The sequence below is a fragment of the Oryzias latipes genome, chromosome 24 (assembly GCF_053564925.1).
Source record: "Oryzias latipes strain Hd-rR chromosome 24, Olatipes_Hd-rR_3.1".
Taxonomy (NCBI): Eukaryota; Metazoa; Chordata; class Actinopteri; order Beloniformes; family Adrianichthyidae; genus Oryzias; species Oryzias latipes.
This window is the reverse complement of record NC_136260.1, coordinates 3,243,320-3,270,144: the sequence shown is the minus strand read 5'-3', so window position 1 is coordinate 3,270,144 and position 26,825 is coordinate 3,243,320. Positions and strand designations below refer to the sequence as shown.

At 41.8% G+C, this 26,825-nt stretch overlaps 1 protein-coding gene across 8 annotated transcripts in view; it reads left to right on the top strand.

Annotated features, from left to right (window-relative positions):
* The window catches only part of fynb (FYN proto-oncogene, Src family tyrosine kinase b), a 36,571-nt gene extending 12,502 nt beyond the window's left edge, over positions 1–24,069 (top strand). For 3 of the 8 annotated variants that reach the window (XM_078943128.1, XM_078943129.1, XM_078943127.1), the window contains exons 2-13: positions 5,175–5,411; positions 6,135–6,231; positions 7,430–7,528; positions 8,149–8,252; positions 8,357–8,506; positions 10,684–10,848; positions 11,066–11,221; positions 12,225–12,404; positions 12,917–12,993; positions 13,794–13,947; positions 18,637–18,768; positions 21,679–24,069. In XM_078943128.1, coding sequence (XP_078799254.1) covers positions 5,189–5,411; positions 6,135–6,231; positions 7,430–7,528; positions 8,149–8,252; positions 8,357–8,506; positions 10,684–10,848; positions 11,066–11,221; positions 12,225–12,404; positions 12,917–12,993; positions 13,794–13,947; positions 18,637–18,768; positions 21,679–21,887 — 1,746 coding nt within the window. In that variant the 5' untranslated portion in view covers positions 5,175–5,188 and the 3' untranslated portion in view covers positions 21,888–24,069. The remainder of the gene's footprint in view (positions 1–5,174; positions 5,412–6,134; positions 6,232–7,429; positions 7,529–8,148; positions 8,253–8,356; positions 8,507–10,683; positions 10,849–11,065; positions 11,222–12,224; positions 12,405–12,916; positions 12,994–13,793; positions 13,948–18,636; positions 18,769–21,678) is intronic. The other 5 variants (XM_078943131.1, XM_004083921.5, XM_078943130.1 and 2 more) reach the window with 2 other exon arrangements.
* The last annotated feature ends 2,756 nt before the right edge of the window (positions 24,070–26,825 follow it).

The following is a 26,825-nucleotide window of genomic DNA, read 5'->3' as shown; positions in this document are numbered from 1 at the left end:
ATAGTTTGTGTTTGCTGATACGATTCATAGCCAATATTGGCTCATTTTAAACGATCCGATTCACTGATCTAGAATGGATCCAGATCATCTTCATCCAAATTTCCAGCAGTGAGACTCAGACAGAAATTCCTGCTACTGAACAGATAAGTTTTCCAGATTCTTGGATTTCTTCCAGATCATCAAGTGGAAATGAAATCTGTGTCCAAACCAACAAGTAAACTAGAATGAATGTCAAATCCATTCACATGTTAGTTTCCTAAAGTTCACCACTGTTGTTTTTCCACATCCAAAGAATCCAAAGGGAACATTCTTAGAACATTCTAGACACTGGATGCTGCTATGGTGCACTTGGTCGTTTTTATGTTATTGTAAAGATAAACCTACTGTTTATTTTATCTTATTAATCCAAATGTTATTTTCCAAAATCGATTGTTATCAATTTCATTTTTAAAAAGTTTTATTAGTATTGTTTTAGTCTGACCAGAACTCTCGCAGGGGCAGCGCTTGGGTGCAGGGGCCAGGGCTTGCCCCTGGGGCCGGCTGTCTCTTGGCTTTTTTCTCTTTGTGTGGGGTGGGGGGTGTTAGGCCTGATTTGATTCAATTTGATTAAGAACGTGAATCAGACAGCTCAATCTGGTTGGATAAATCAATTAATTGATTACTCATTACACCCTTAATCTACCTTTGCTGCTATTAAAAAGATTTACGTCGACGTAATTTGTTATAGTTAACAGAAACCTTTTTTCATCCCTGATTATAACATATAGATAATGAATTTTCAAAATGTAGAATTTTAACACTGTTAAAAAGTATATTATTGGAAAAGTTTCCTTTGCCTTTAAATGAGATCCAGTCTTTGATTCCCCCTCTCTGTGTCTTGCATGACTAAAGAACAAACACCAACTGACAGTCTCTATTCTTAAAAGTTTCTCTTTAGCAATAAAGAAATGGTGAAAAGTGACAAATTTGTGGTTCTAAACTGTAATGATTCAGAGGCGAGACAGACCCAGATACTCAAACCCGGAAGGAGGACACAGGTAAGGAGTAGATAAGTAATAAGGTTTATTCTTTGGTCCGACGTGGTTGGGACTCTTGGCGTGGCTGGAGGTCCTGGCGAAGTTAGTGATCGTGGCGAGACTTGAGGTTCCGATGTAATTGGGATTCAAGGCGTGGCTGGAGATCTTGGCGAGCTCGGAATCCGTGGCGTGTCGGAAGGCTATGACAAAGGTTGGTTCTCTCAGGAGATTCAGGAATGTAGTGGCTGATTGTGGAAGCGTCTGGCTCAGGTGACTCTCCTGGCATGAAGTCCTGAGGCAGAAAAAACAAGATTTAGCAATAGAACAAGACAAGGGAGCCAGACTTGAGTCTAAGGTTAGACTGAACACCATCAGGGGCAACGAACTGGCGATGAATGCTGGAGCTGTGTCTCCTAAAGTAGAGCAGAGTCTTGATGAGGTGAGTAGTCACAGCTGGTGGAGTCAGGAGCAGAGCAGAAGGGGAGATGGAGGAGAACTGACAGAGGCACCATGACAACCCCCCCCTCAACGACCGCCGCCTGGCGGTCCTGGACGTTGATCCGGGTGGGGTCAATAGAAGTCGCTGATGAGGGTAAGGTCCAGAATGAAGGAACGGGAGACCCTGGAGCGACACAAACACTTTGACACAAACACTTTTTGAACAATGTGTGAAATGACAAAACGAATGTCACACACAGCAAATGAAATGAAATGCCAGAAAGAAAGTGACTATTCGCAGTTTCGATGTTAGGTCAATGTACAGACGCAATCTGAGGTCCAGCGGCGAAATTTGAGTGACGGGTGCAGCACGAAGCTCCTGCAGAAGGTGGATAAACCCTGCACAGTCTGTCGTATGGCCAATGGACCTGGAGCGATGCTGATCACTATACCAGTTCCCAGAAGTCAAGCTGTCTGCCAGGCCCGCTGCGGGATGGGAACTTGTGCAATGCACATGCACTACTGGGCCGTTGTGACATCACAAAAGCTCATGAATTCAAACCAAGCATCTTTGCGACAGTTTGATTAACAGCGACTTAAAAGGAGAAATACTCAGAAATGCAAAATGAAATGATTTTTTGTTACAGTGGATCAGTGGATAAAAGGAAAAAATGTAGAAAAAGGTGCACAAACAGACAACTTCAGCTCTGAGGACATTTATAAAAAAAGGCCTTTAAAAAGATTTGTATAAATAAGTTTACTGCTGGAGTCTGAACTTTAGGAGCCGTCACAACATCTTCCACAACATGGCCTTCAACTGTCACATTTCCTTTGTTAAAGACCCACTTCAATGAAAATAGTGTTTTTGGTGTTTTGAATTTGTTCTTGTAACATTTTTCTGATGATGGCGGGCATATATAAAGAAAATTAGGCTTTAAAATGGCATTTCTCAGTATTTCTTTGTTTAAATTGTTGTGTCTGCTCCGTTCTGATTCATCTACCTGCAGACAAATAGATCCATGTCCGTCTTTGTTTTCCTAGTCTGAGCTGGAATCTGGATCCAAACAGTACGGATGGATGGATTTGATATTGCTCGCCATTTCTGTTGCACGGGTAATGTTAGGTTGGGGTTGTGAGGAGCTGTAAGCTAGCAGGAGAGACTGTAAACAAAGGGGTGATGGGAAAAGAGCGCAGGCTTGCTCCATGTCAAAGGTCCACAAATCAGAGGAATGCAGTGAGCTTCTTATGCCAGTAGGCATGTATCATGTCAGGACCCGGTGCTGTCCAGTTCTTCGTACCTGAGATGTCTGCCACTGTGATGGTTACTGGATTCTGTTCAGGGAGGTCGCTATGTTCTTTTCTCAATGCCCAACAGTCATTGGGCATTGCTGTGATGTGTTGTCTCTTTCTCCCATAAACTTTCCAGTACTGTTCAGTTTACAGCCTTTGTGGGTCTGCTCTGCTGTTTTGACCCTGCCACTGAGCGTACACTTTAGCAGGTTGAGCTGCGAACAGCCTGTTTATCCGTCTGGCTTCATTGTACTTCTTTAACCCTTGTGCTATCCTAGGCACTTTAACATTGGGAGTTGGGTCATCTAGACCCACTAGACAGAGCTCTGAACCTTTTTTCTTCAATGATTTGTGATCTTCACTGGTGTCCATGGATTACATGAAATCTTTCCACCTTTATCCACCTTTGTCATGGTAGGGAGAACACGTCAATGTAAGGGGGGGGTCATCTAAGATAGTACAAGGGTTAAGCGGCTGCTCAAGGCTAGGAGCCTTTGTTTGGCAGTTTCCAGTGCTTTAGGTATGGGCTTCTGGCTGTTAGGGTTGGGCGATGTCCCTTAAATTGGCCGTTGACGATGTTTGCTGTCAACCATCGGGATGGACGATGACATCGTCGGGGGGGTTGGGGGGTATTTTTACATTTTTCGTTCTTATATAACTGCTATTCGTTTTTTTGCTTTTTCATTTTATTTCCCAACTAATGACTAATCCGCGATGATCCAGTATAAACTGAGGGAAGTGACTTTAACAAAAAAAGTAACAAACAAAATAGAAAAGAAGTAGTCCGCTCCCGCACTTCATTAGTGAAGTGGACCGGCGGAGTGCGGACTTAAAGCTTTGTGTTTGATGGGGGGGTACATGAGCGGTATGTGAGGGAGATTTAAGACTGCGATCCGTCCCGCAGCTCTAGGGGTACAAGCAACCGAACTCAGAACCGGGTCTAAAAGTGTGTGTCTGAGCACAGATCGTCAGCACACACAGCGGTTTGAGCTTCAAAGCAGAAATGTCGCTCAGTCCTTAGAAAACATTCAAACAATCACGCGGATTTGTGTTTCCAGTCGTGTCCCGACTAAATAAAGGCTGATGTTATTCTTACATGTTTACGTGCAGCCAGCATGCAGCACCACCCAAAGCTAATGTTGTTAGCCCGTATTAGCATACTGCTAATCCTGGCTTCGTTCAGAAAAAGCACTGACCACACGGATTAAAATTCAAATGATGAGCGAACAGGTGTTTCATAATAACCGTAACATTATTAAAAGCACGTTTAGAAGATCATCTCGTATTTTACCGAGCTGACATGTCAATGTATAGCCGCTCGGCGCTGTTTAACATTGTTTTGTATTGAATTGTTACATTCAATAAAGTTTGAAAAAAAAGCCGCTCGGCAGAATTTATATCCTTCCGGTTTTCGAACCCTACTGCGCATGTGCGAATGATTTATTCCAACGGAAAGTGTGACCTTAGTGAACGTTTTTATATTCTGAAAACATTTTTCTGGGCCCATGTACACGGTTGGATTCTAATCCGACCATTGATCCCATCAAGATATTTTGTACATGTAACCGCGGCTTATGGTGTCGACGCGCAACGTGGAGGGGGCGTGGCATCACGATGGTGGTCTCTCCATCGGGATGTCAGTCACCCATCACGATGGACGATGATATCGTCCATCGGCACAACCCTACTGGCTGTGTATTAATTAATTCATTTATTCATTCATTCATTTTCTTCCGTTTATATATCCCATATATTATTCCATATACATAACTAGAGAAATACCAGGGACTCAGAGAAGAACTGGAGAAAGCCTGGAAAGTGAAGGTGACAGTGGTGCCTGTGGTAATTGGAGCACTCGGGGCAGTAACCCCCAAGCTAGCGGAGTGGCTACAACAGATACCTGGAAAGACCTCAGACCTCTCAGTCCAGAATAGAACAGTGCTAGGAAACGCTAAGATACTGCAGGACCCTCAAGCTCCCAGGCTTCTGGTAGAGGACCCGAGCTTGGAGGAGAAACCACCCGCGGAGGGTGAGAGGGGCGTTTTTTCTTTTCCTTTTTTATATACATACATGTATATGTATATACACAATGTTCCCTCTCTGAGTAACATTTCTTCAAGAAGAAGAAGTGTTTATTGCCATATTCAGTGAAGTTTTACAGAAATGGAATTTAGCTTCGGTGCCGTACAATGCCCCTCCTCAGGTATCATATTCTTTGTGCAGTATACCTGTTCTTTGGGTCCACTTGAACTCCGCTCACTCATTAAACTGTCTAAACAGTTTTTTTGCTGTCTAAACTCGCTGTTGGAAATGTCTGCATGTCCATTTTTTCTTTCTGTAACTGCTAAAATGTCAATGTTTTGCTATCTTTATAAATATTTTCTAGGCATCATTGACCAATCTGATCTTTAGCTTCTTTGCCTTTTTTAGACAGACCAAATATAATGGGCTGTGTGCAATCCAAGGACAAGGAGGCAACCAAAATCACCGATGACTGGGACACCCCTGGAGCTGGGTATCGCTATGAAGCTGACCCAACTCCGCGGCAGAACCTCAACTTCTCCATTCCAAACTACAATGTTGACACCCCTGTTGGACAGTGCTTGACTGTCTTTGGAGGTGTCACTTCCTGTCAAACTGGAACCCTCAGGACTCGTGGTGGAACAGGTAATGGATCTGTGAAAATGGACCAACGGTCTCATCTTCATCATGAACCCTTTCAGCTGCAAGAGACTAATTGTACTAATGCGATGCATAAACTGGTATTGGATGGCTATCTGTGTGCTTATTTGGACTAACTGAGACCAGACTTTTATCATTTGTTGGGTTAGGGATCTCTTTGGACTTCCATGAATCCCATGGATTTCTCTGAGCTCCTCTCTTTGGCCAGAACAGCCCCTGTAACACACAACTGACTATTTTAGGAGCCACGCCTTTGTGGTGAAAAAAATCAGTCACTATCTGCAACTAAGCAAGTAACAGGACCCAATCCTTGTGCCCCCATCGCAGGATGTGGATTATTTGATGTTCTCTATAATCCCAATCGGCAGTGTAAGGGGGACTTTAGCTACTGAACCTCCTCCTGGTGGGAGAAATATTGATGAATCTGTCTGTGCTGTAATGCTAGTCATACTGTAGTGGAAGCTAAAGCCGTAGTAGTCACATGCACCTAAGGGAGGTGGCCCGTACGGGTGCTTCAGATGTTTGGGTTTTCTGGACCCGTGGAGGGTCAAAGAGAAGGGTGGCTAAGTCTTAAAGGTGTGTCTTACAGTTCCCTTGAGGCTCATGCAACCACCTTGAGGGACGTCATGAAAACACCTGACCCTCTGAAAACCACTTTGAAACTTGTTGTGCTGTAGAACACTGACTTGTTCCTGTTGCTTATTGCAGGAGTCACCCTCTTTATAGCACTTTATGACTACGAGGCTCGCACAGAAGATGACCTGAGCTTCAAGAAAGGAGACAAGCTCCAAATCCTCAACAGCACGTAAGTCTCTCCAAGAGCTCCCCCTGCTGGAGGAAAGCAGCTTAAACATCTTGCCAAACTGGAATAAGCTGCTGATAATCGGGGAAAAACGGAACCTGAAAATAGATAGTCAGCTCTTTCTGCCTGTGTTTTCTTATCCACAAAAGTCAAGTTCAGCTCCCAAATGTATTTCCAGCAATAACAATGTTTGTCTCTTGTTCCTGACATCCATAAATGCAGTATTTTTTATAGGTGGTGGGGTGGAAGATGGGGTGGTGAAGCTAACATGTTATGTATTGTAATTAAATGACTATACCTGGGGCCTACAGTAACAAGTCAATGCCTCATCTGTCATCATCCTGCCCTGCCATCATAGGATGAATAATAGTGATTAAATAAATATGCACTGATCTGTACTTTAACAGCAATTTCTGCATGATTTAAATCATTGTAATCATTTTTGTCATCAAATAACTGCATTTGGGGTGTTCCTTGTTCAGTTACATGGTGTTGCATCAAAGTGAAGCAGCACCGAGCTCTGTATAGTCTTCCTCATGTTAGATTGTGCAATTCCTTCAAACTGGTTTAGCGCATGCCTTTAGCGATGCTACCAAAAGAAGAGGTGAAACAGAGAAAAACAGTCCTGCCACACAGATATCAACACACTTTTACACAAATACTATTATTATAGTCATTTATAAATACTGGTAAACACGTTTATACACCCAGTTTGTAATCCCATGCAACCCAGTTTGCATGGAGTTTCCTCCAACATGAGGAAGATCTTGGTGCTTCCTCACCCGTAACCAGGAAATACATATAAATATAACGATTATGATTCTAAAATGATAAGACTCATACATATAAATTGCATTTAAATCCCAGATTAGTGGAGACATGTTTATTTTGATATTAGGATGAGGATGACAAGAGAGGCACTGCTTCCCCTGACCTCATATCCCTGGTTTACTCTTCTTCCCCTCCTATGGTAAATTAATGTTTAAACCAGGGCTGAATGTAAAGCTTTTGGGGGAAGACTGGCTTGGGTATGATGATGTTTGTGAGAGACTGTAATGGTTTAGTAATGCATTACCATGATAGTGTTTGGACATGAGTATCAACAACTAGCATCTGTCAGATTCCACCTAAAAGATACACTGACAGATGTGGTACGTCAGCGTGTAACGTCTGCTCCTGTATGCTTTCTGCCTATTTTCAGTGAAGGAGACTGGTGGGATGCTCGGTCGCTTACCACCGGCTGCAGTGGCTACATTCCCAGCAATTACGTGGCTCCGGTGGACTCGGTCCAAGCTGAAGAGTAAGTGGCGACAGGGACATCCAAAGGGGATCTTCAGACTGAAGGGAAAACCCTCACAATCTGTGTTCATCTGCACGCAAAGAATGTTTATGTTTTATGTTACTGAAGAACTGAGATCAGGCTGACTGAGGGTCAGAACATTTCTCAGATCTCACTACATTTATACTTGTTTAAGTCCAATGATTTGGTAAAATGCGCTGCTCTTTATTTGAACAGGAACATGTAAAGACAATGGAGCCTTGTGTAGTGACAGGCATCACACTCTTCCATTATTGTTTATTTTAGTTGCAGTCTTACTCAGGTGGAAAATATGCTAATATTGTTGGTCAGAAACAACTTTTGAATTAGACAACATTTGAGAAGATTATTAATTTTCAGGGATCTCCAATGATAAAACATTTTTTCTCTTTTCTTGTGATAACAACTTAAATGTCTATCTCGAGAAAACAGTGATCTCATGATAACCTGTTAAGTCATTAGCCTAGGATAGAAAAAATAACAGATAACAGCTACCATTTTCTCAAGAACAAGACAATTCTCGTCTTCTGTACAGCTGAGGTCAAACGTAGAAGGATGTTGATGTGTTTTTGAGCCCTTTTTGTGTCTTTGCTCCACTGCAGCTGGTATTTTGGCAAACTTGGCCGTAAGGATGCAGAGAGACAGCTGCTGTCCGCCGGCAACGCTCGCGGCGCTTACCTTATCAGAGAGAGTGAAACCACGATGGGTAAGAGCCGCTGACACACAAACCTCCAAGAGTGGGAGTGGATTTCTGACATGTGCCATTGACCATAAAGTCTTCACATTACTGACATTTGACCTGCCACACAGGGGCCTTTTCCCTGTCCATACGGGACTGGGACAGTGTGAAAGGTGACCACGTCAAACATTATAAGATCCGCAAGCTGGACAGTGGTGGGTATTACATCACCACCAGGGCCCAGTTTGACAAGCTTCAGCAGCTGGTTCAGCATTACTCAGGTAAAACACGCTCCTCACTCAAAGACGCAGACGTTTACTCGGTTCAAAGTCAGTCACTTTTAGTCTATTTTGGGACAGCGTCTTATACCATGAAGTCACTTTATTTTGTTACATTTTGCTTTGTAAGTATAGCGAGGCGTAAAAGAAATTTGTCACAGATTCTACAAGTTGTTCCACTAAGTTGTTCCCAGAGAGAAGTCTGTAATATTATAGAGAAACATCTCTTTATTGTATAAGAAAGATTTCAATGATAGAAGGTCTCCTGCAGGTTTTCACCATGTTTGCAGACACTGCAGCTCCTGTTTTTGCCCATTCCTTATAGTGGAACTCCTCTAGAGCTGGGTGTTTTGGGGCTGTTGGGAAACAGACTTTCATCTCCCCCCACAGATTCTCGATTGCAATGAGGTCCAGAGACTGAACGGAACACTCCAGAACCTTGAAATAATTTTTACATTGCCACTCCTTTGTTGCCTGGGCGATATGGATTTTTTTATATCATTTATATCATCAGCAGGTTTTTGGATTTTACTATTAATTTCCTCTCATCCTCTAAACATAACAGATGCACTGAAAGACAACTAAGAAAAGGCATTTATATTACAAACTAAGCTTAAAATTAAATCAAAAAGCTTTCAAGTTTGAAAGAGAGCATAAATAAAACAGAAAGCTAAAGTGTTTGAACAGTTCCATTAAAAACATTAATTCTACAAATGAATTCTAGTAAGAAAAACATAAAACTGACAAACATCCTGGGAATAATCTAGGAACTAAAAGCAAATAGTCAGAGTTTCTTCTGGTAGTTACGTCTTTAGGATAAAAGTAATTTATAAATTGTCAAAACACGTCTTTATTGTCTTTTAACTGTCAACTGAAACTCACTGGTGTCTGGTGTTTTCTTTCACTGGTGAGTTGATGATGATGCTCCCGGCGCTCTGTGGTGTATTAATTGTAAATCCTTTAGTCAGCAGAAGTGATCACTTGCATGTTTCATATCAATACTAGATGTGGCTCAGGACATTTTAAAATAACTTTCTTTGTTGTGTCTTTGCTACTTGCTGCATCTGAAAGCTGTAACTTTATTTTTTAAAGATTGGGATTGAAATGACATCTTTATATGCTGAAGCATTTTATTTCTGAAAAATAAGATGACATATTTTTAGAACTCTTCAAGGGTAAAACATTATTAATATACAAAGATTTTGTCACCTCTAATGGCCAAATGCAGGTTACTTAAAGAGCTGATAGCTATTTCTTATGTACAGTATATAGACCTATATATTATATACATAAATGATCACATTCCATAAATAGCCTGTTTTAGGTGTAATCTGTGAAGGAGGATTACAGATGTTTTAACTCCTCACTACACACTTTTTACATTATTCTCAGAAAGACATGAACATTTTCAGACCTTTCTGTGTAGTTTAAACTCTGAGTTCAAACCTTTATAAAAAATAAGTCCAGTACTATAAAGATCTGAGCGCAGTGAAGATTTATGTGACTGTAGCAAGCTGTACGTATCTGTACAAGAGACACAGCAGAGAGGAGATTGACTGACAAGACCAACAGCCAATCAAGTCGCAGAATAGAGTGCATGGTTCAGAAAAAGCATCCAAAGTTGTACTGAAGAAAATCCATGAAACAGTGAGACTGCAAAAGGTGAACCAAAATATGGCAAAGGAATATTGTACACATTTTTTTACTGTTTTTATTTTTTAATACATAATTGTCACTAAGCATGTTTCAGCACTTCCTAAAAGTAGAGCTTCCTTCTCCTGTCATAGACATTCTTTAGCTAGAGTTACTTGCAGCATTTGAGTATTTTTGTTTCTTGTACTTAATCCTTTTTCTGTTTTACTCATTTTATATTTGATCTGTCTTACTTTCCTCAGCTTGTGCAGACTTTTGAACAGCATTATTTCATAATTATACTTGCCTAATTTAGTACTTTGCAAATAATATGCAAAGTACTAAATTAGCAGTGCATATCATTTGCAGCATGTGATGGAACATTTTTCTTTGGCTTCTTTCAGTCGCCTGAAGGTTTTAGCTTGCAGCTTTCTGTTTTTCCATTTCCTTCCTGCTTGTTTTCTCTTGTGGTTCCTGCCAGACCATCTATGAGCTCTGCACTAATCTTCGGAAGTTTCCCTTTGTGTGTTGCTTTGTGTGGTGTGCAGACCGAGCTGCAGGTCTCTGCTGTCGCTTGGTGGTTCCCTGCCACAAAGGCATTCCTTGCCTCGCTGACCTGTCCATCAAAACCAGAGACGTGTGGGAGATCCCACGGGAGTCGCTGAAGCTGATCAGGCGTCTTGGAAATGGGCAGTTTGGGGAGGTCTGGATGGGTATGGATTCAGCCAACTAGAAGTTGAGGCTTCAAGGACGGGGATCACCAGACATGTTTAGGGTCAGGGGACAATTTGGAAAAACGTCTTTAAAAACTTTCTGGAGCAGATCTATTACCTTCAAGTCTCCTCATAATTTGCATCAAATGTCCTCCTCCACATGAGCCTCACTGCATGACCCTCCAGTTAACCCTGTGTGCCTTCCCTCCCCCTGTAGAGAGTGCGGATGGTTTGTGCCATAACTTAACAGGCGTGTGTGTGAACTCCATCCCCGACACTGTGGGCTTGAGTCACGATGCCTGGGAGATCAGCAGAGACACTCTTGAGTTGGAAGTGAAGTTGGGGACAGGATGTTTTGCTGATGTGTTTTATGGTAAGAAAATCAAAAACTAAGAAATTCCTGTCTCCTGACACCATCACTGCCTGACTTTTACCTCCGTTAGCCTTTACTGAGGTTTTCAGTCAGCAGGCCTCCAAGAGCCTCTTCTTTCTGTTGATGGTCCCAATGTCAGACTGTATGAACATGAGCCACTACTGACTATTGAGGTGTTCTCCCTACCATGACAAAGGTGGATAAAGGTGGAAAGATTTCATGTAATCCATGGACACCAGTGAAGATCACAAATCATTGAAGAAAAAAGGTTCAGAGCACTGTCTAGTGGGTCTAGATGACCCAACTCCCAATGGTAAAGTGCCTAGGATAGTACAAGCGTTACGATAAAGCCCTTCACACCATCCAACATAATTAGCCTCCATGTCATCTGATTGGCTTTTTTCATCACTAATTTCGCTGCATTAATTACAAATATAATTACTCATTTCCATTTTGTTATTGTTTTGAGACTAAATGCAGATTTACCAGAACAACACAGTGTTTAAAGTCTCACTCTGATCATCTTTTGATTTCCAGTGGTCTTTCAAATCTTTTAAATATGATTATGCCATTTTAGCCCTAATCAAAAACCTGAGTCATTTTCTAGCACATGTCTTGGACATAGAGATGTGGGCGGGAAAGTTGACACGGAGCAACCCCGCCCCCATCCCTGTTGCTAAGAACTCAGAGCAGGGAGCTTGTGGCCCACCCACAGTATTTTCGGTATCACAAATACGAGCTTTTACCAGAGGCATTTTTTTCATCTGCTTCTGATTCACAATGATTTTAACAAAGACATATTCAGAAATGCACATTTCAGCTTAATTTTCTTAATATATATCCTCAATCGTTAGAAAAAATGTTACCAGAACGTGTTCAGAACACTATTTTCATCAGAGTGGGTCTTTATTTCACAACAGAGGTGCCGGTCAGACTTTGAGACGGCCCCATCCCTGTATAAGTGATCCAGCTGCTGACAAAAGTGTTTGTGTTCCTGCACCAGGAACGTGGAATGGTACAACTAAAGTGGCAGTGAAGACGCTAAAGCCTGGCACCATGTCTCCTGAATCCTTCCTGGAAGAGGCTCAGATCATGAAAAACCTTCACCATGATAAGCTGGTTCAGCTCTACGCTGTGGTTTCTGAGGAGCCCATTTACATTGTGACTGAGTATATGGGCAAAGGTACACACACACACACACACACACATTTCTCTGCAAAGGCACCCTGCTAAATGTTATGCCTCACAGATTTAGGACTTTCGAGTCAAACAGACTTCTATATTTAAATAAACAACTCAAACAACCAGTAACAGCTGGACTGCATTGGTCATTAAATCACTAACCACAAAGTGTTTGAGCTGAACATACATTTCCTGAAGTTTTCCTGTTTAGATCGAGTTAAGTTGAAATATGAACCTGAAGCAGACATGGAGCTTTACCATCATAAAAGTTCTGCATCAGACAGTAAAATGTGATGCCAGGTTGTGTTCGAGCCTCTTGGTTCTTCAAGACTATCATTGGGATTTTTAAAGCCCACAGAATGTGATCTCAATAATAAAATACCACCTAGAAAGACGACAGGGTTCATGTATGGTTGCTGAAAATGACGTAGTTTGGAAAGACTGCTCTTCATCTGGTTTCCTCAGATATGTTCTTGTGTCATGGAAAACATCACGTGTGCTTCTGTACTGCAGGAAGCCTTCTGGACTTCCTGAAGACTGGAGAAGGACGAGACTTAAAGCTTCCCGACCTGGTGGACATGGCAGCACAGGTACATCTCCTGTGGAGATATCACGAGTTTCTCTGCAACAACAACTCTAAGAATCATTTGTAAAGAAACCCTTGTTAGAGCTTTGTTGATGTGAGTTTCGAGTTGGGCCAGAGTTAAGAAACTATAGTCTTTCTCAAGATGAGACCAGTTTTTTTGTTTTTCAATACCAGTGTTTCATGAAAGACAAAGGCTGAATCCTAATTCTTCCCCTACCCCTACGGCTTCTCCCTACCCCTCCAGATGTTGTGGCATTTGGAGGGGTAGGGTTGTCCGAAATAGTTTTTTAAGTGGTAGCTCTCGCGGCGGAGGGATGCTGAGCCCTCTGCTACGAGGCTGTTCTGCATCACGCTATGCCGTGTAGGAGAAGTGCATTGCTTCACCTGGGTTTGCTCTGATGCTCTGATGCACAGAAGTTTACATTTAAAGGAAGTCATGACTTTTTGTTTTAGCCTGACCTTTTTAAAGTTATAAAACCGATGCACCAGCAGCTCGGCGCTAACGTAGCTGACCGGCACCTATCGATGTCGTCATCGAGTCTGAATTCGTCTGAATTCAAAGACACTATTTTTCCATAACTCTCCATTTGGAGGGCTAAATGTAGGGGTGGGGAGAAGCCGTTGGGGTAGTGGAAGAATTCAGAGTCAGCCGTAGATTTTATGAAGTTCCTTATTTTTGTTATGCTCTGTTCAAGCCAAATGTTATGGTCAGATTAGTTTGAAGGACTTTGAACTGCTCTACTTAGTCACATAATTTCCAAATTGGTCTGATTTGATTGGTTCCATTTCCATGCTGCCCTACAGGTGTCAGCAGGCATGGCTTACATCGAGAGGATGAATTACATCCACAGAGACTTGCGCTCTGCCAACATCCTGGTTGGGGACAACATGGGGTGTAAGATCGCAGACTTTGGCCTAGCAAGACTGATTGAAGATAACGAGTACAACGCGCGGCAAGGTAGGGCTCCATGCTTCTTCCAGCATGAATACATGTCTCCAGGTATAGGCAGAGTCATCCTTTAATGACCCCCTCATTAAACACTAGAATAAAATAAGACTTGCATAAGTAATGTTGACTAAAAATCACAAGAAAATCAGCCGCTAAATTCAAAAACTGCTTCAGAAGTCATGTTTAATCATTGGAAAATTAAAAAGGAGCCTGGACAAAACGAGGATATCATTAGAAATGTTTGAAGATGATGTGGCTAAAGTGAAATATTTGTTCTCTTACTGGCATCACTGATCACTTATATAGTTGTTTAAATAGATAGTCTGTGTTACACCCCTGTCTAGGAGTTTGTAAACGGGAGTAACATAAAGGTAAAAAGAAAAACCAAATTCACCAATGACTCGAAACTCTCACCAGACCCAGACTGAAATTAAGCTGGGAATTTATTTACAATGACAACTCAAAATCATACAAAAATAACCAACCCAAATTACCAGGACCAAAAAGCTCTAACAATGTTTGATCTAATGCTCTGCTGCTGCCAGCTGGAGGGGGAGGCCACACCCTTTCCACCACACCTGAAAATAATCACAAACAAAGACATACAAACCCAAAGATCCACAAAACACAGAACAGAACAAACCAAAACCAAATACGGCCACAGCCGTAACACCCCCCTACCCAAGATAAAACTTCTTTTCAAAAGAAGATTTTACCCCAAGTGGAGCACACACAAAGTGGAAGCTCTCCAGCACACCACACAAACTGAAGATCCGTCACAAAAATTGCATCCCAACCTCAGGACGCCACACAAACTCTAACCGGCCACACAAAACGCATCACACAAACTCGGGACGCGCACCCCTCGAGGCACGCGACCGTCAAACTCGGGACGCATACCACTCCGGGAATGCGGCCGTCAAACTCGGGACGCATACCCCTCTGGGCACGCGACCGTCCACTCGGGGTGCGCGCCCCACAAGACACGCACCCGTCAACTCGGGGTGCGCGCCCCGCAAGACACGCACCCGTCAACTCGGGGTGCGCGCCCCACAAGACACGCACCCGTCAACTCGGGGTGCGCGCCCCACAAGACACGCGCCCGTCAACTCGGGGTGCGCGCCCCGCAGGACACGCGCCCGTCAACTCGGGGTGCGCGCCCCGCAGAACACGCACCCGTCATGACTAGTCACCAAAGACTAGTCACACAAAACCAACTCCAAATTAAACAAACAAATGTGTTGCACAGAAGTAAACAAGTTTGGTTAACAGTTTTCTAGAGTCTACAGAATGGTGGTCAATGTGCTTAAAGCACCAATTTCACATTTGTCAGGACAAAGAGGCCACAGTGCACTCAAACCAAGAGCGATGTTTATACTCACAAACTTTAGGAGCAGCGGACGTTCTGTCTGGCAACCCCGTCTGGAACAATGCAGTTGGGTCTGCCCTTGCACCAGCTATGGCAGCAGGAACTTACGCACCTGCTGCCGCCCGTTCGGGCTTGTGGCATTGGCAACACCTGCAGCAGCCTGCACTCCCACACCATCGCCTACACCACCTCCAACTGATGCCTCCAGCCAAAATCTGCCTGAGGGTTGGAGCACTCCTGCTCAGACAACAACTGCTCTTTAAAAATGCTCTGGTTCCCAAAGCCAACAGAACACCAACTACAAAGGCCAATGTTATGGTCCACAAAGATAAACGGCCAACCAAGTCTAAAAAGTGAAGCAAAAACTGTTAACCAATCTGAAAAAACCCACATATAAATTAACAAATTAGAGAAACCCAAATGGTTTCAAATATCCCGGACAAGCCCCCAATTATGTTACGTCCCCTTGTGTGTCTAAGGGCAACGAGGGCATAGCATAAACATAAACATAAACAGGTTAAGTTTTGGCTAACAAATTAACTGTAACAAATACACCAAACGAATGTCTCCATAAAAATATAACAACTTTATTTACAAATTAACAAACAACGACCAGCAATAACTAAAAGTGAAGCTAAAAGGCTTCAGGGTGAACCAAGGCCAAAATAACAAACAAAACCCCAACTAACTGAAATATGTAATCTTACCTGTGAAATACAAACCAAAATGGGGAAGGGAGCCTTGCTGCAACAGTCTCCACTGCAGCTTGGCCCTCTTCTCCATTTTGGTTTTGATTTCACCTCTTGTTTAGTTGTGTGTTGCACTTTAGTATTTTGTATTCATAGTTCTTCATAGTTTGTATTTTTGTGCCCACTCTGATTAGTCTTTTGGTTTATAGTTATTTAAGTGAAGCTGTAGGGGTGAACCGCCATTTTCTTTAGTACATGTTTTCTCCTGTTTTTGTTAGGTTTGGGAGGTTAGAGTTTTGTCATTTATTTCCCTTTCCTTTCATTTACAGGTAAGATTACATATTTCAGTTAGTTGGGGTTTTGTTTGTTATTTTGGCCTTGGTTCACCCTGAAGCCTTTTAGCTTCACTTTTAGTTATTGCTGGTCGTTGTTTGTTAATTTGTAAATAAAGTTGTTATATTTTTATGGAGACATTCGTTTGGTGTATTTGTTACAGTTAATTTGTTAGCCAAAACTTTTCTTTTTTATGTTATGCCCTCGTTGCCCTTAGACACACAAGGGGACGTAACAGTCTGTCTATTTAACCCTTGTGCTATCCTATGAGGTCAAGGTGACCATTGACGTGTTCTCTCTACCATGACAAAAGGTGGATAAAGGTGGAAAGATTTCATGTAATCCATGGACACCAGTGAAGATCACAAATCATTGAAGAAAAAAGGTTCAGAGCACTGTCTAGTGGGTCTAGATGACCCAACTCCCAATGGTAAAGTGCCTGGGATAGCACAAGGGTTAAAGGGTGACAGTAGTCACTGTGCTGTTTAGTGACCTGGTGGGTCCCACATGGAGCATGGCTTCACAAAATTAAAAAACATCGTAGGCAAAGGCTGCAAGTCAATGTCCAAGCAACTTGATGTTCCTTAAATAAGAGTTGCACATTTCTTTTTCTGAAGTTTAAGCTCTACAAGACTGTAGACATCCTCCTATGAATGGATGCAAGAGGAAAACTGATGACAAGCTGAAGAGATAGTTACTAAAGAGCACAGAACATCCTTCAAGGACAGTAAAGGTTATCTCCAGTGACATCATTATCAGACTGCAACATCCATCAACTGATCCACAATGGACCTGAGAAGAAGAGTGGAGATGATTGATGAGGATACTACTGTTGAATGTAAATCATAAAAAGGGAGACTGGTATTTACCAAAATGTGTACTGACAAAGCAAAAATTCGGTGAGAACATTTTTTCAGACAGATAAGACAAAAATTGAGAGTTTTGGCAAAATATATATAAAAATGAAGCAAATAAAGAAAAGTGTAGAGCTGGTCCACTGTTCCACAACCAGGACAGAGACCACACTGTCGTTCCTGAATCTAAGGTTCGACTTTCAGCTAAACTCTCCTCTTCAGTACCCTGACACAGACTTTCCAAGAAGGCTACGGAGTGTGATTTCCCGGTAGTTGGAACACACCATCTGGTTCCTCTTCTAGAAAAGGGTAGCCATCACCCCTTTCTGCCAGTCCAGTGGTGCAGTCCCTGACTACCATGTGATTCTGCAAAGACGTGTCAGCCAAGACAGTCCCAAAGCATCCAGATTTGAAACTCTCAACTTCATCCAACACTGATGCCTTGAGCCCTGAGGAGCTTTTCAATTACCTACCTTGGTAATTGACAGTGGATGAGAAGATCGTGTCCCTCAGTGTATGACTTTGATTTTAGCCCACAGGCCAAACCACAGCTGGAAGGGCATGGTTGCAAGGAGTGGCCTCTCGGATCGGATACCGAGTCCTGTTTTGTTGTTGGACCTCTATGCTTGTCTGAAGCTGCTGTTCGACCAGTAGGCCATAATCCCAAATTCCACTTGCCTGTAGAATGCCAAACAAACTGCACTCTGATTTTCTAATTTCCTAATGCAAGGAGTCTGTGAATGCCACTTATGGGCTCAAGAAACAAAGAAAAATCTGTACAACACACCTCTGTCTCACCTTCTGCTGCGTGTTGTATAAGTGTTCCTCACAACTTGCAGCGTAGAAAAATGTGCATGAACATTTCCACTCTACATGTTATGGGTTCAGGGTGTCATCCTTTTAGTCCAAGTCTGTTTTCTTAGTTTATCCCTTAACCGTTTAAACAACCATTGAAAATAATGTCTTCCCAGTTTGGTGGTTGTTCATTATTTTAATGACCATTGGGCATTTTCTTTCATTGACAGAGCCACCAGCTATTTTGTTTTGACAGCAATGCTTTTTTTATTTTTTCACGGCTGACCGCTCAAAGTTTAAGGATTTATGTTTGTAAACAAAGGTTTATGAAACACTTGAGGAAGTACAAAAACACGGTAGTGATTTTTCTAAACTAAGCTGTCATGAGGGGGAAATCACAATTTTCTGACTATTTAACCACCCTTGGGTATTTCACAAAATACTCCTAGATACTTCAGTTTAATCTGCCACATACTAATTAGTACAGTTTGCTTTTTCTGACCTTTACCATTTTAAGTCACCAAAAAGAAAAATCTCACTATCTAATTTAAAAGGTTCTGATCAGTTTAAAACTTCCAGAATGATATGAAGTATCAATTTCTTCATTCTAACAAGCCAGTAACTCCACAATTAAAAGCTAAGCCAATGTCTACCGCAGGTGCAAAGTTCCCCATCAAGTGGACCGCCCCCGAGGCTGCGTTGTATGGGAAGTTCACCATCAAGTCTGATGTGTGGTCATTTGGGGTCTTTTTAACAGAGCTTGTCACCAAAGGCCGAGTCCCATACCCAGGTAAGAAATGTCCTTGCAGTGAAGCAAAAAAGATTGATTCTCTTTTTAACTTGTCCTGTCCAACAGCTGAGCAGACCCATCAGAGCTGAAGGCCTCTTGTGTTGAACAGGTTTTTCTGTTACAACAGCGGTTATGAATACTCTGACACACAAGGTGTATATTTGCATAAACCCCTTTTGTATTTGAGAATAAACTTTCTTCATATTAATTATATTGGTATACATAATTTGTGTCATCAGTTTTCCCATTGACCACTCCTTCCATCACAATTGACAACTCATGTATATTAGCATAACAAATGCAGCTTAAAGAATAAGAACATCAGTCTGTTATACTTTAGTTTAAATTCAGAGGATTCTGATCAAAGTTAGAGTTGTCAAATTATCACATTCATCAAGAAAATTTAACTACTGTACAGACAAATTGGCGCGTTATTCTAATTTTTAATCATTAACTAATGTCCTCTACTGAAATATATTAAAACAACGGGCCAACTGTTCAACCCTTGGATTGAACATTTTATTTGAACTCAGCTAAAAAACGCCTCTTGCATTGGTCCCGGTACACATCTTGGTGTCTGTGTACAGCTGTAGACGCGGCGCATTGCTGCTGTCACTACGTGAATTTGTGACTTTGTAGTTCTTGACAGAAGTAACACAAAAAAAAGCGACAATGCCACAACTATTATGTTATATATGTTATGTAAAGGGATAAAGCCTGACGAGGTGATTGTTGTTCGTGGAGGACTGATCATATCAGACAGTAAACTGTGGAATAAGGTATGTTAACAGATATTATGGTACTAATAAGAAGTTTGTGGTCAGTATTTGTTGGATTGCTCAGAAAAATGTTTCTGCTGTTTTTCTCTGTTAAATTTGAGAATTCTGTACCAGATGTTTGGTTCTTGAGTTTTTGTTAATCGTTGGAGATTGAAAAAATCCCCCATGTTGGTTTCAAAGTAAAGGTTGGAAGTCTGTTGGATCAGGAAAACTTCAAAAAGACAGATTTTTAGTTGTTAATTTGATCTTTTAGCACAATATCATGAATTTAAAGTATAATATCTCAAAATGAGACTTTTTACAGTAAGAGTTAGGTTTAAAATAATTTAGATTGAACATAGATTCATTAGATGAACTAATTACAGGTAACAATTAGTCTATCATGTGAAAAAGATGAGCTGCATGACAGCTCTAATCAAAGTATGGAGCATCCTCGTTCAGGGATTTAGCTACAGGACTAATTGTATTGTGCAGCACTTTTCATCAACTGCGATGTTTCGCATGTCTTTCCAAAAAAGTGTCAACATTGTAGCTAAAACCCTGCTGTCAAAGGTCACAGAGTTGCTGGAGCCTATCCCAACCCTGTTGGGTCAAGACAGGGTACGCCCTGGACAGCATGTCAGGCCATTGCAGGGCTGTCCCACAGCAATGGTACAGACATTTTTGAACATGTGGAGTATTGGTCTTCACATGAAACTTTGGTTTACTAGCTTGAAGTTCTGATGTGTTACGGAAGCACTGAAGTATATTACATCTAAGGTTGTCTCACGGATGGAACATTTAACTAACGGGAAAATGTTACTAACATTTCCAGTTATGGTTGAGATGAGCTTGAACTACAGCAGTTTAGTTTTTGTTCAGTCAATTGCAGCAGAGTAGAAAAAGTCTTTGCCTCCGCCCTGATTCCTTTTTAGTTTACATGTAGGTTTTTTTTCCCTCAAGGTCAAAAACGTGAATTTTAAAACTGCACCTTACATAATTACTTTTAAAACTTTTTTTAAAGTAACAAACATACAAACTAATGAGGAATTAGAGTAAGTGAAAATTGCATCATGTGTCCACTATATGAGACCTGAGCTGTGTACAGTATTCCCCCCTTTATCCGCGGGGGTTAGGGACCAGAGACCCCCGCAAATACGCAGTATCCACAAATACAGAGAACCTCCCCCCACCGCCAGTGGCGGAAGAATCTCCGTCAGTGATCCTTACTCGTCAAAAACCCTTCTGAAACATGCTTAGTCAAACATTTCTTAGAGAACAATGGAATATTGCTCAACATAAGAAGTTTGTTTCATTCAGAGCAATAGACTGTACTGTAGAGGACTGTATAACGCATTAGGAGGGTCTCTGTGCCTTAAAACCAGGAGCTGTGTTTCCTCCTTCATCAACTAAGTGTGACGGTTTCATTCATGATAATTATTCTCCACGATGATCTTTCTCAGCGTATGAGGATATATTCCGGCCGTTTCTGAGTCAGCTGATGCCATTTCTCCATTCAGGGGCGCAAACTTTGTGTTGTGGTGCAGGGCGAAGCAGGCGGACACATGTAGCAGACACAAGTGAAGAGAATTGAGTTTGAGTTTATTACTGGGAAGGTGTGAGAGTCCAGGGGGAAGGCTTGGCTGGGAGCTGGAGCAGACAGGCTAACAGCTTTTAGAAAAACAAACATCAAATGAGTTTAGCGGTTAGTGTGAAACATACTTTAATATTCTTTAGCAGCCGGCGAGGAAGCCGACGTGCCGGCGTGCTCTTCATCTCCACTCCAGTTCTCAGAAATTCCCGCTGCACCTTCCTCAGATGCAAAAGTCTCACATACAGTACAGAGCAAACGTTTAGACACACCTTCCCATTCATTTGAATGAGAAGGTGTGTCCAGACTTTGACTCTGTACTGTAAGCATCTTGAATATTTGGAGTTTTTGAGATGAACTTGAGGAGTCACGTGACTGAAATAAAATCAGCGAATACTTGAAACCGTAAATATTGACAGATGAATAATTGGGGAAACACGGTACTCCCAAAACTCATAAAACACAACTTTATGGAGAATTATTGGTTCAAATGTCTCAGTATAATTGGAATTATCCAGATACAGCTGGTCTTCTTCAATGTCTTCCTGTGTTGTGTTTTAGGCATGAATAACAGAGAGGTGCTGGAGCAGGTGGAGCAGGGCTACCGGATGCCATGCCCCCAGGACTGCCCCACCTCCATGCATGAGCTCATGCTACAATGCTGGAAGCAGGAAGCAGAGGGGAGGCCCACCTTCGAATACCTACAGTTCTTCCTGGAGGACTACTTCACTGCTACTGAGCCTCAGTACCAGCCTGGAGAAAACCTCTGAAGTCAGTGGGAAGAGATCAGCAGGCCAGGCAGCGCTGACTCTGAACACAAAAGGGAGAAACTGTGGAGAAGTGAGGAGCTGCTGGCGTTCCTGAGGGAACATCAGCTTCAGGTGTTTTTCCTCTGCAAACAAGAGGAAGAAGAGGTCTCCAGCTTCATGCAGCATCAGAGCAGATTTTTTGACAACTTTGTTTTTACTCCTAATTTCTAGAAGTGACATTGAAGGCCTCAGTAGTTCCTCATTTTCTTTCATCGGTTTCTCTGCTGTTGTTGCCATCCACCCTCATCTCCCCTCAGTTCCCTGAAAGGTTTTCTTGTCAAACTGCAGCTTCTTTCATAGACTTCAGCTAATCCAGAAACTCAATCTGGATTTTCCACATCATCCTCACTTAACTTACTTCTCTAAAATATAGATTTTTAACAAAACTTTTAAACTCATCCTTATATTGGTCTGCATGCATGCGTTCCAAAAGCAGCTGAGTTTTCCTCCTTTTGCAGATCCAATGAGAAAAGTCAAACTTGTTTAAGGCTATGTTTTGTGTTCAGTTCACAGCATTTAACCCTTGTGCTGTTTTAGATGACCCCACCCCCTTCTATTGACATGTTCTCTCTACCATGACAAAGGTGGATAAAGGTGGAAAGATTTCATGTTATCCATGGACACCAGTGAAAATCATAAATCATTGAAGAAAAAAGGTTCAGAGCACTGTCTAGTGGGTCTAGATGACCCAACTCCCAATGTTAAAGTGCTTAGGATAGCACAAGGGTTAAATCAAGCAGGTAAATCTAAATTGCAGCAATGAAAGAAACTAGATAAATGATTAGTAGACTAGTCTAGTAGACTAAACAATTACTGAAAAGAGGCGTTAGGAGAGTCAGCCTTTGGTCAAATGTACTCAGACCTAGAGCCATTCTGCTTATAGTACCGGCACTGTTGGCAGAAGGGATGTATATATATTTATAAGTATACCATTCCACCAGCATCATATGAAAATACCTGTGAAGCCTTGAACTGTTAGCATTTGTGTGCACAGCAATCAGAACGTGCATCCATCCATCCATCCATTTTCTGAACCCCTTTTGGGGTCACAGAGTCCCCGGAGCTGGTCTTAGCTACTGGTGGTACACCCTGGACAGGTCGCCAGTCTGTCGCAGGACACACAACCACTCCCACACACACTCACACGTGCACTAAAGAGACCATTTATTGAGCTCCGGTTCCCAAAGCAGAAACTGCAACGTCTCTGCAGAATGTGGATGTTTAGACTCATGAAGCTGTTTGTTCTCACAGAATCTGCTTCTTCAGCTCTGCCTGATCTTTGTGACAGCCACAGGTATTGTGGGACAGTCAGTGTCCCGGAACAACAGCACACATTCAAAAGGACTCATGTGGACCAAGCATCACCCGTGCTGCGCTTTAAGGGTTTCATGTTTCATACAAACTTAGAAATGCTATAAATGCACAGGGACCCGTGGTCCTTGATATTTTGCACTTCCAAATCAGGAAAAGGGATTACATTTTTACTCTTTCTGCAGTAAAACCTGGTTCAGTATTTCACTGTCAAAATATTTTTTAAATAAACTTAGAATGTTTAAGATTCTTAGATATAACTTTAATTTTTTAGGATTTTTCTTTTGTTGCCTTCAAATAGGAAAGACAAATGATTTTTTTGAAAACTATCTTAGGTTTTGTCATGTGTCAAGTCATTTCAGATGCATATGAGAAAAGTTTCAAATTCAGATTTCGTTATGATTGTGAACATATTCTTGACCCTTAAACATTTTCGCCAGTTAGATTGGAGTAATGAAGTAAGTCATGACATGCAGACCGTCAATAATACTTAGAATCAAATGTTCTGTCATTTTAGGTCCAAAGGAGTGCAGACAGGAAGACAGAACCCTACTGTTCTCTGATGTGTCATCAGCATATGCAAACACTTCTGTCCTTATCTCTGCCTGTCTTGCAGCTTTTTTGTCAACTGTTGTTTTTGTGAGCACGAAGGGTTCTTTTTATCAAATACATTTGTTTTGAAGTAGTAATAATTTTCACAGAAAGGATCCATAAGTAAAGATGAACCAGTGTGTCCAGGTAAAGGACTGATGCTGTAACTGCAGCCTCTGAACTGAAGAGAGTGACACAGTAAATGATGAACTTGGTAATAAAGTTGCAGAACCAGAATCAGGTCAGTGCTTAAACCAATAGCTAATGATAGCTGTTGTTGTTGTTTTATTTATTTTTCCACAATAACAAAACCACAGGATGAGTTTGATTTTTAATTCAACGTTTTTGCAAAGCATAAATGTGACTCAACAACTCACACCCAGACAGCAGCTTTGGCAGATGAAGAAAAACAGACAGTAGAGGGCAGCAGAGAGCAGAAACTGACCACTCATGACACGTGGAGTTGACCAATGCCACTTCACTGAATTGGAAAGAAGCCAGTGGATACAGGTTTGGAAAAGGTAGAAAGCATCTGCTGTTGAGGACAGGAACTAAAAACATCAGTGGAGATCAGGAACGACCTCCAGACTGGAGCAGTACAGGCATCACAGTTGTGCTAAATGACCCCCCCTTCCATTGACGCGTTCTCCCTACCATGACAAAGGTGGATAAAGGTGGAAAGATTTCATGTAATCCATGGACACCAGTGAAGATCACAAATCATTGAAGAAAAAGGTTCAGAGCACTGTCTAGTGGGTCTAGATGACCCAACTCCCAATGGTAAAGTGCCTAGGATAGCACAAGGGTTAATTCTTGTGAGATCAGGTTCTACATACAAAGATGAGCTTTGACCAAAGAAAGGCTGTGAAACACAGAGGAGGGAGTGTCATGATTTTCCTTACATGGCTTCTTCTGGGATGGGCTCATCTATATTTATGGATGATGTCACACATAAAATAAATCAAATAAGGACATTTCTATTTGTCTGCTAATAAAATCAAACTAATTGTGGATCTTTTATCATGCAGCAAAATAATCATCCAAAACACTCTGCCAAAGCAAAAAGAGCTTTTCCGGGCCAAAGAATATGTAGACAGGTCACGTCAATCTGTAGTTTGAAACCATGTAGAGCCAGTCTTTACCTGTTAAAGAGAAAATCTAAGGGGATAGCCCCCCCCCCCCAATGAACTGAAAACAAGACAATTTGCCCCAAAATATCAACCTTGATCCACTTAATCAATTATTTATATCTTTTTCAACAGTTTGTATCCATTAAAAATTGAGCGAGATCAAACAAACAGTGACATCTTTGAAGGGGTTTGTAAGATTTAGATGTAATAACCTGAGAATAGAAAGCAGACAAATACAAAAACTTGGCTTCACTGTTCCAACACTTTTGGAGGCGACTGGATTCCATCAAGTGAAAGTTGAACAGCCGGAAGAATCAGGACCACCTGCATCACAGAAACACTGACGGCTGCGTCATTCATCGTCATTCAGACGTGCTTCCCAAAACATCTGAGCAGTTTTGGTCTATTTTCAGAAACACATTCTATGATGTTGCTGAATCCAAACGTTAAAATTATTTATGCTACAATAATGCCATACTGCAGCAGCGTTTACCAACCTGACGGTTTAAGTCAAGAAAGCCGACCCAGCTGCAGAAACAAATGATGGGGGGGGGGGGTGGCATACATTCAGTGGGTCATTTTTAGCCCCTGTGTTTGCTGCTTCTCCTGGTGTTCCGTTACTGGTGTCTTCCAAGCTAGCATCATTGTTGGGGCTCCAAAAATCAATCTGCCAATCAGCGGGTGAGATGTGTGTGCAGTAAAAGCATCATCATGGGTGGAGGTTTATGAAAAGGAACATCCATCTGTGTCGCAGCCAGGAGAACTGTGTGTAATCAGCTGCAGAAACACACTTTAAACTGCAATGGATACAATTATAGAGCTGTTTCATGGCTGCTCCATAAGACACAAACAGCAATCAAAGCAAATAAGTGAGATGGTGTTCATCATTAGAAGCCATTATGAAGGCTGTTCCCACCTGGAACTGCACCTTAACCCTTGTGCTATCTTAGATGACACCCCCCCCCCCCCCCCTTTACATTGGGATACAACAGGATTTCAAAAATTTGAATACTCTGGAATATTCTAATTTTATAGAGAATAACAGAGAGGTAGCCATTTACTTCACGATTTTTTAACGAGAACTTTTTTTTATCAGAGCAGGTCTTTAAACAGTGGACCCTGCATCTATTTTATGTAAAAGTTTAATTCCTGTAACCCTTGTGCTATCCTATAGGCACTTTACCATTGGGAGTTGGGTCATCTAGACCCACTAGACAGTGCTCTGAACCTTTTTTCTTCAATGATTTGTGATCTTCACTGGTGTCCATGGATTACATGAAATTTTTCCACCTTTATCCACCTTTGTCATGGTAGGGAGAACACCTCAATGGAAGGGGGGGTCATCTAAGATAGCACAAGGGTTAATGGAATTATAAAAAATAAATACAATTTTCCATGACTTACATTTTTTGAAGGGGTCTGTATATTTACATGAAATAAACAATAAATATGTGTGGTTAAATATTAAAGCTGTTGTATACAGTTAAGTAGAATAGGATGCTGGTTCAGATTTTATGGACTGCCGGGTGAAAAAGTGCAGTCACAAAGGTTTATTATAGAGTCTGACAGGAAGCACAGACCTGCGAAGTCTCTCCTTCACACAGCCAGGGAGGATCAATCTGTGACTGAAGCTGCTCTCCAGGGAAGACACACATGCTCCAACATGGACGTTAGTTTAGCTGGGACCCTTCTGTCTCCTACTTCCTTGAATGATTCCAGGGGGCAGCCTTGGACAGAGCATGACTTCTTGAACCTTTTGTCCCGCTTTTTCCCCTTCTCTGTCTGTGATGCTGCTGCTCCAGCAGGTGGCACCGAACAGACTTGATGAAGCCACAGCGGAGTCATACAAAGTCCTCAGCAATGGCCT